Source organism: Nelumbo lutea, chromosome 1 (genome assembly GCF_056320005.1).
Source record: "Nelumbo lutea isolate HS-2025 chromosome 1, American lotus-T2T, whole genome shotgun sequence".
NCBI lineage: Eukaryota > Viridiplantae > Streptophyta > Magnoliopsida > Proteales > Nelumbonaceae > Nelumbo > Nelumbo lutea.
In genome coordinates, this window is record NC_142684.1 from 91,402,149 (window position 1) to 91,412,100 (window position 9,952).

The 9,952-nt window shown below is 37.0% G+C and overlaps 1 protein-coding gene across 1 annotated transcript; it reads right to left on the reverse strand.

Moving 5' to 3' along the window:
- Positions 1 to 1,660: 1,660 nt before the first annotated feature.
- On the reverse strand, positions 1,661 to 2,662 carry LOC148876104 (uncharacterized). Its single transcript, XM_088966369.1, has one exon. The coding sequence runs from the start codon at positions 2,660 to 2,662 to the stop codon at positions 1,661 to 1,663; it is 1,002 nt and encodes a 333-aa protein (XP_088822495.1).
- Positions 2,663 to 9,952: the final 7,290 nt, after the last annotated feature.

The following is a 9,952-nucleotide window of genomic DNA, read 5'->3' on the forward strand; positions in this document are numbered from 1 at the left end:
ACCGATGGGAGAAGATTGCTTCCATGGTTCCAAGTAAGACTGTAGATGAACTGAAGAAACACTACGAAGTTTTGGTCGAGGATGTAGGTGCAATTGAGTCGGGCCAAATCCCGATTCCCACTTATGTCAAGGAGGAGGCTGCCAGCAGCAAAGATCATCATCTCTTTCCTGCTTCTGCTTCTCGGGCTGCTGATAAGAGGTTGAACTATAATTTTGGAACTGGGTTTTCTGGGTTGGGCACTGATTCAGGCAGGGTTGGCATCGGATCCAACTCAGGTGGGTTAAATAGGTTTTAAGAGAAAAAAGGGTAAAAAAAGAAAATAGAAAAAGTTTAGTGGGGTATTTTGATAATTTAACAGGGTTCTTTGTCTCACGATCATAGTACAGGGGGTCTTTGTCACAAAACAAAGTACAGGGGGGTCTTTGTCACAAATCCCATAGTACATGGGGAGTTTTTGTAATTTACGCTTATAAAAAATGTGTCTGGAAATGTATCAAAAAGTCAGGTAAATTTAAGGTCCTGTTTGATTCATGGGAATAGGGGTCTGTAATCAGAATCTAAATGGGCGATTCCGATACCAATGTTTGGTTGGGCAGAACAGAACCCCCATTTCCATTCCTGGTGGAATGACATTTCTCCATTTGAAAGAATGGTCATTCCCTTCCCCTCTTTTGGGAATAAAATCCCATTTCAGCTGATTCCAATTCCTGTCTGAATCAAACAAACTATGGAAATAGACCATTCTGATTCTGATCATGAAGAATTACAATTCCTGTCTGAATCAAAGATGAAGTTGTTTAAGAATATTACTTATTTCAGAGCAGGGATAAGACACTATCTAGAAAGTGTGGGTTGATTTCAGACAGTCATGAAACACCAAGTGATCAAATATATATATACCACTACAAGATTTATCTCAACCCTATTGTAAATTCAATACCATTCTTTAGTTCACAACTCAAGACCCAGAAGGACTCGCCGGGTTAAGCATAGCAAAGGTAAGGCTTTACTAACCGAAGCCAAGCTTAGTTTAGCCAAGCCTATTTATTATGTATACCTCATTTTAGGTTCAAGATAAGACAAACTAACCTTCAGAAAGGTAGTCTCAATATAAGCCCAGTCCTTTCGTATCCATGTACCAATCCTCTTTTGTAGTCATTACAGGGTCTAATAAATTGAAGGCCCCATTTGGTTCGTGGGAATAGGGATTTAGAATTGGAATCAGAGGGTTATTCCAATTCCAATTAATTAGTTTCAGAATCTCATTATTATTTGAGAGAATGTCATTCCTTGCTTTTTTATCGGGAATGAAATCCTATTTCTGCTGATTTTAATTCTCATTCTCATTCTTATCTGAACCAAATAGACTATGAAAATAGACTATTCTAATTTTGATTTTGGAAATTTTTGATTTTGATTCTAATTTGATTCTGACTGCAAAACAAACAGACCCCAAATTTAATTTATTCATCAATTTGATATACAATAACTACCAAAATAATCACTCAAAAGTGTAGAAGAGGATGATGAAAAGACAAAAAAAAAGCCAATGAACTCCGAAATTACTTTCCAACTAGTAGATTAATACACATTCATCATCCATGACTGCAGGTATGGCATAAGGTTGAAGAGTACAATTTATATGTACTGAGTTTCAGATCAAACGTAATATTGCTCCAACTGGACATCCTTCCCCTTGAGAGGTACATACTCTCCAAGGTAAACTTCAAGATGATCCGCCAAGCAGGACTTATCTATGTTCTCATGGTGATACGACTTGCAGACGAAGTAGATCACAGTTTGGACGACCAGACCCAGGAGAATCAAGAAGAAGAGCAACATGACACAGACGATTCCATACCCAACTCTGCTCGCCGCACCCAATGACCACCCATGTACAACCAGCTTCTCAAATGCAATCTGAATTAACAAAAATGCCAGATTAAACAACAGGACGATTGCACTAGCCACCCACATCTTGCCCTTGATCAAGGCTTTGCTCTTGATCATGGCTTGAATCCCATAACTGTCTTCCAGCACAGATACCACGCTCGCCAGGTGCCACACGACGGTGATGTAAACCAACCCAACCAAGTAGACAACCAGAAGAACCAGTAGAACCGCCATTCCGGCAGCACCGGCCGGTCCGACAGCGAAGGCAATCAGGATGACGATTAGCAGCGCGATCATGTTGTAAGCAAAAACGATGATGAAGTTCCACAAGAAGGTGACCATGAGCCTTTTCCAGACCTTGGGGACAACGCTCATGATCTTCCTGAAGGTGATTTCCTTGGCGGTGTAAACGCAGGCAACCGTGTAGACAACGGCCGACGTCGAGAGGAGGGAGAAGATGAGGACGATGAGGAGGTAGGCGGCCTTGAATAACCAGAAGGCGGTCCATTCGGAGGAGAGGCGGTCGAGGATGAGGTTGTATCTGGGGCTGTCAACTGGGGTGGTGTCTAAGGAGTCCTCGTTGCGGAGGATCTTTGCGAAGAGGAATTCGGATATCTGGATATGAGCTAAGAAGATGAAGGAGAGAGGGAGGATGAGAGATAAGGTGATCTTGGTGAAGATCTTCGACCATGAGCAGATAATCTTGTAGGCTTCTCTGTAGATGCCAAAAAACCCCAGGAACTGGAGCTCCTCTGGTTCTGTATCCATGGTTGTTTGAGGAATCACTCCCTCCTTGAGGATATCTATTACTGGGAATTGCAACAAGACGGGATTAATCGGAGATGTGAAGAGAATGGACTTGTTGTGGGGGTGATTATTTTACTTTTAAATTTGATAAGGGCCATAGAGTGCTTGGACTTTGAATTGTCAAACAGCCCCTGGTCTTCCATTGAATTACCAAATTAATTGAAACGTATTCTTGGGGGCAAGATTTTTTTTTTTTTTTTGATAAGCAAACAAGTAGGACAGATTTTTTGAATGAAGAAGGTATCTAGGGATCTGGCCATCTGGGGGGTGGTCCAGTACTGTATCAGTTAAGCAAAGGGAGTCAAAAGCTTGGTTAGAGACCTGAAACTTGCCATTTGCCTTTCCTCTAAGGCCCCGTTCCTTTCTCGATAAATAGAGGGGTTTTCCCGATTCATATATTGGTAAATCGATTTCTCTACAAGTATCGTAAGTGGTGGGCAAAAGTTACCAAAACTTAATTTTATAAAATTCTCCTCTAATAATAAAATTTATGGATAAAAATGGCCAATTGTTTTAATTTATCTAGATAAAATCTTAAATTTTTAATTCGGATCAGACTGAACGGTTGGACCAGAAAACTCAGGAACCAATCAGATAATAGGTTCTGTTTCACCCTAAAATCATTTTTGCCAAAAACCACTGATTTAATCAATGACCCATTGGCCGAGTGGTTAAGCTGTTGAACCATTGACCCGAACAAAGGTTTTTGACCATTTTTTATTATTTTTATTATTTTTTTAAGTCAGAATGAGCCATTCATTCAAGCTGAATGGTTGGACCATTCCAACCTGAGAACCGGACTCAAAATAATTCTTTATCCGGTCCAATTTAAAAAACCGTAGATAAAATTGATGATAAAACGAACATGAATAAATACATATAAATGATTTACCAAGGAGACAAGGAGCAAATGAGGCTTAAATGATATTAAATGGATCCATCATTCCATCCCACAATGAATAATTGGAGATTAGTAAAGCCAAAGTTCTGTTTGAACAATTAACATCTCCAAGTTTTAGTTTGGCAAGCCTTACTATGATGTGGCAAAGCTGCAAAAGGAAGATAGGTTTCTATTATTTCTTTTCAAAGCATCCTAGAATTTAATGGTTAGAATCATATTCAACTAATAGGCAATACCTAAATTCTCAAGAAGCTGATGTGGGACATTGAGCCCACATGTGGCTAGTCTAGAGGGACCCAGAACGATGGACGGTCGAGATTTGATTGACCTAACTTTGCCTGTTGACTGGTCGTATAGCCATGTAGACCGTCCATAGTAAGATAGGACAGAACATTTATAACCATTTGGATTTTATTAGCAATGGCATGCTTGTAATTGGAGGAAAGTGGGGGTCTTTCTTTTATAAATACGTTAGAAGGCGGCAAGAGAAAGACTCGTCCACTTTGACCAGGTAGTACCCCCGCGAAGGTGCTGAGAACGTTCTGATATTCTAGTCTGACGTCTGGTTTTGAATTTTAAATCCGACGTTGAGTCAACACGCCAATATTGGATAATATTTATGTTTTAAATTACTAAAATAACCTCGGCATCTTCTAGATGGCCAATTATGTGAGAAGTCAATGTCTTGGAATTAGAAAATCCACACTTGTGATTCAGTTTTCTCCACACATGGAGAAAGGATGAGAAAAATTTAAGATGTGTAGGTAAATCCATTATCCATCCATGATTTAGGCTGCGTTTGGTTTGAAAGAAGGGAAAAGTGGGTAAATCTGTATAAACCCTACTACTTGTGATAATTTAGGGGTCATTTAATAATGGCTGAAGTTGCAGAACTAAAAGATTTAGTTGCTTTATCTTTTAGTTGTTAAAATAATTAAGCAATAAAATTTTCAAGGATATAGTGGTTTATCCAATTCTAGCTTTCGTCATTAAGGAGCCCACAATCTCCTTAAAATCTTATTCGCTAAAAGACAAAATGATAAGCTTTTTAGTTCAGCATCTTCAGCTGTTATCAAACAACTCCTTACTAATTGTCTAATTTGTAGAATTTATCCTCGAACTTGGTTGACAGAATTTGTTATATCCCCATTTCCTTGCCACGAAGCCTTCAATTTTTGTGTGTGAATAAAGGCATCTTGGGTCCCATAATAGCAATTTTTTGAACTATTGTTCGGGAACCGTTTAGGCAATCGGTTCCATTTTACCCCAAACTCGACCCCACTGACTCAAGAAGTCAAATCATCGATCCATTCAATATTTTTTGGCCATTTTTCCTATTTTGATTATTTGTTTTATTTTATTTTTATTTTATCATTGAAACAAGCTATCTATTTGAACTGAATGGTCAAACCATCAACCCAGAAACTAATGGATAAAACGATTTTGATTCTGATCAGTTCTAGCCTTGGTGGTTCTGGGGTCGATTCCAGGGTCTAGCCATGGAACCTGTTCTTTCCTTACTCCCCTTTGAAAAAAAAATACCATGTTCTTTGAAAATGTGATTTTCAATAACACCAATATAGTTTAAAGCTTATATTATCTTTACTGGTCGATTAAATTAAGTAAATTAATATTTAGTTTATCATTATAGGGTTCAAAACTTATAATTTAAATTTAAATTTTGTAAATATTACGTTTTACATTACTTATTGTACACATTCAAATATTAAAATAAAAACAAATGATCAAATAACTTAAGTAACTCAATGGTCAAGTGAGACCATGGCCTTTGTAACCATGATTCTTTGGGTTCAAATCTTCACATTCCAAAAGCATTTTGGGGTTTATTTCAAGCCAAGTTTGATTCCAAGGAAAATTCAACCAAGGTCGGTTCATCAGATCAGTTTGGGTAGGATAAACCCCTAGACCCTAGAACCAGCATGGGTGAGGGTTGGTTTCAAGAATTTGGAACCAGGCCCTACCCTATAATAGATTGGTTAGGGTCGGTTCAAGGCCGATTTGAAGTTAGTTTCATTTGGTTCCAAGTAGAAGCTACCCATTTGCTCACCCCTAGTTCCAATTAATAATCATGATAATTGGGTCTAATAATTATATCTGATTATACTAACATTTATTATTATCTATATTAATAACAACTCAAACAATTATATTTGATAAAATAACCTTAATAAAAGTAATAGTAAAACATTAAATGTTTATATGTTAATAAATCAAGTTATTTAACCAAAATTTTCTTATATATTATTTATCAAATGTAGACATAAAATATTAAATATAATAAAGATATCTAATAATCAGTTTGGGTGTTAATCAGTTCAATACAAGCAAGAACTAAGAAGAACCCAATTATTAATTAGAACAAAATCATAGCACCCAAACCAAAACTATTGCCCAAAAACTAGAAATACATATTCTAATGGCATTCAGAAACAAAAGAAAAACAGAGATAAAGAAAAGCAAGCAAAGAAGACAAAAATGAAAGAAAAACAAAGACAAAGAAAAGAACGAAAAGAGGACACACAAAATTTACATGGTTCGGCTTATAGCTTATGTCCACAGGTGAAGGAAGAGCAAAAATCCATTATGTAATTTATAATGGAGAGGAATACAGAGCTATACACTCAGAACCTCACACACAGAAAACACTAAATCCCAAATACACCTAAAGTCTCACACTTCTCTCATAAGACAAAAGGCTAAGTATAGAAGAAGAAAAACCCTAAAATACACAAAAATCCCTAGCAACCCAAGCCCTATGTTTCCACCACAAACCACTATGAAATTTTGCCATTGGGTTTTTCTCAACTTAATTCAGAGCTGGTTCATTAAGTGAGTCGCAACAAAGAATTCAAGGCATAACATAACAAAAACAAATAAAAAAACTAAGGGGGCATTCTACAATTAATGTGAAATGTTTTTCTTGTTGTAGGTTTAAAAAACAAATCAAAACCACCTTGTTTGAAAACAAATTGTCTTAAAATTAAAAAAAAAAAACACAAGTAGCTTGTTCTTGATTGTGTCTATACTTTTTGTTTTCAAAACTAAAATCTTGTTCTTGAATCTAGTTTCAAAATTATGTTTTTATCTGATTATTTAACATTATTTTCCATATATCATATAATTTCTAATATACTAGAAAATTTGATTTTATTTTAAAAACCAATATTTTATTGATTCCAAAACCAATTTATTTTTTTTCTTTCGAAATTAAAAATATATTTAAAGAAAATGTTTTTTATCTTTTTCCATGTAACAATAAGACAAATGAATTTATGTTATATAATGCCCCCCTTAGTTATTGCATTAAACTAGGAGATAAACTCAATTTCCCAATTGAGTCAGATAAGAACCCTAATCCCATACAAAATAGTGCTCTTAGAAAACCATTCACCATCTGATGTCAATTGTCCATTCAAAAAACCATTCACCACATCAAGGTGTTGGTTCTGTAGGCGTTTATTCAATAAATACTACCAAATAGGGCCACTTCAGCAGTTCCCTTTTCTTGTTATTCCTTATGCACCAAGAGTGGAAAAAGTGGACTTCGGTTTTTGTGCACATTTACCATTTGGGGAAGTTATTTTTTAAAGTTTCCACAAACGGTTAGGCATTTTTTTCACTATTACACTGATGTGGTGCCTAGTTGTCATAAACGGTTGTAATTATTACCATTCTAAGTGTTACAAGAAAATAAAGTACAAATGTTGAATGAAAAAAATGTAAACTGAACCAAACACATAAAATGTTAGTCCCCAAATCGATGGTCTAAATTAGGGCTGTTCACGAGTCGGGTTGGGTCGGTTTACTGATGTTTTTCCAATTGACCCGACCTGGTCAGGTTACCTAAAATTGAAACCAAAACCGACTCTGAGTTAAACAAAACTAACCTGATCGGTTTGAGTTGGTTTGGGTCGGTTTCGGCTCTAGTGACTTAGTTGTTGTTCAAGTGTTCATTTTTGGCTCTACATTCCCAAAGGAAACCATCATTTCCTTAATGTTTTGTGGCCCATCCATGGATCCAGTTGTGGAGGGAGCAGAGTTAGAGAGACAACTTAGTTAAGTAGGTTGTAACTAGGATAGAGACAACTTAGTTAAGTAGGAACTAAGTTGGTTGTAACTACTAACTAAGAACTAACTACTAAGTCAGTTCGGTTCGGGTCGGTTTTGATTTTCACACATGAAAATTGAAACCGAACCGAATCATCGGTTTATGATTTTTTATAACCCGAAACCGACCGGTGCTGAAGAAAATTCGACCAACTCAGGTTGGGCCAGTCTGGGTTGGTCGGTTTGGTTGGGTTGGGTCTTCTTTTGAACAGCCCTAGTCTAAATTGTGGGGGGACGAGTTCACATCTGTGAACCCACCGTGAATCCATCATAAACCGAATCATCAGTTTATGATTTTTTATAACCCGAAACCGACCGGTGCTAAAGAAAATTCGACCAACTCAGGTTGGGCCTGTCTGGTCTGGTCGGTTTGGTTGGGTTGGGTCTTCTTTTGAACAGCCCTAGTCTAAATTGTGGGGGGACGAGTTCACATCTGTGAACCCAGCATGAATCCATCAATAAGAAGTTACCATGTTGGCATTTTGAATTTCAATATTAGTTGATGGATGTTTTTACATTTAACAATTAGAACCTGGTTGAATCAGAGACAAAATATAAAAAACACATTAAACCCACTTTCAGTAAGGGATTTCATTGCAATTCCTCACATCCCACCAGTGATCTCACTGTATACTAATGTTCTTGGACACAAAATCCACTAGCAATGGTCTATCCGTAAACAAGAAATCTTCTTTTTCCTCACATTACTCTTCCTCTTCTCCTTCCTCTCTCTTCTAACCTTCTTCTTCCAATCTTCTTCCTCTTTTATGAGTTCACACTTCCCGTGAACCAAACTCAATTCCACCACTACATGTCCTTCCGATTTTATCAATGTTCTTATTCTGTAAGTCTCTCTCTCTCTCTCTCTCTAACGGCCTGAATTATGGCTGAATCTCCTTTTAGGTTCTGTTTGGTTTGAAGGAAAAGGTAGGGAAAGGAAGGGAAAGACAGACCAATACAAGGTTTGTAAAGGTTTCCCTACCTTTCCCTTCCTTTTCCTACATTTTCCTTCTCAAACCAAACGTAACATTAGTAACTTTATTGGGATGAAAAAAAAGGAAGAGGATTTTTTCCCTTTTGATTTTATTGCTTTAACGAAAATAGAATAAAATCATCTAATTATCGCAAAAGAGGCTACTCCAATATATTACATTGGTTGGAACTTGGAAATTTCTCCCACGGCCTATAAACTGAATTTCCTCCATTTCCTTTGACAGAGCTCCTTTTTTCCCTGTAGATTGGCATTTCTAGTACTTAAAAACAATTTCTTCTTTGCTAAGTGTAATTTCAAATTGGAAAAAAGAGCCTTTAGCTTTGTATTGAAAATATCAATTTGTCCTCTCTCTCTCTCTTAGTTCCTTCTGATCTTTTATTTTCACAAAAGGTGCAAGAGACTTAACAGTTTATGTTTCATCCTCTTGTATTGTCCAAAGTCTCTCTAAAATCCCTTTCCATGAAAGCCAAAAATTGGTCTGAATCGTCTCATCAATTCTTAAAATAGTGTATGTGTGGACACTTGACAGTTAGGTGGTTAGAACCAAACCTACTGACCTGTCAAGGCAGTTGTACAAGATCCCAACCGACCAACTTCTCCATCCTTTATAAATATGTAAATCTAATTCATATTTAATATAGAAAAATACAAGAGTTTTATCTCATTGCACTAGCTTTTGTCATCGCATATCTACGTTGTTGTGTGATTTTCTTCATCGCAGTTCATATCTCATCGCGTGTCTCCACTTTTGTCATGGTATCAGATCCTTGACAACGATCAAGACTCGCTTCGTCCCTTCCCACTATATGAGTTCTTTTCCCATCAATGGAGTTTCTTTCCTATCAGCAAGTAGCCATCGTTCTGTCACGACAGCAGCCACAACTTTCAACAATCAAGATTCTTCATTAGACTTTGTTTTCTCCATCAACGATTGATCACCAGAGGTGACTACGGATCTATGTCCAAGTTCTCTGTATTATTTGCATACCTCTGATAACCCTAGATTTGTCCTAGTTTCTTGCCCACTCACTAGATACAACTACTTCACTTGGAAACTTGTGATGCACATTTCTCTAAGGGAGAAAAACAAATACAGATTCGTGGATGGTTCACTACAGAGGCCAAGCCCGTCTATGGTAGAAGAACAAGCATGGATCAAAGTTAATTCCATGGTGATAGCGTAGATCTTCAACTCCTTGGCTTGTGAGCTTTACGAGAGTTTGCCTAC

Bases quoted from the DNA above. Each gene is read 5' to 3' on its own strand.
- LOC148876104 (XM_088966369.1), bottom strand. From the start codon at position 2,662: ATGGATACAGAACCAGAGGAGCTCCAGTTCCTGGGGTTTTTTGGCATC.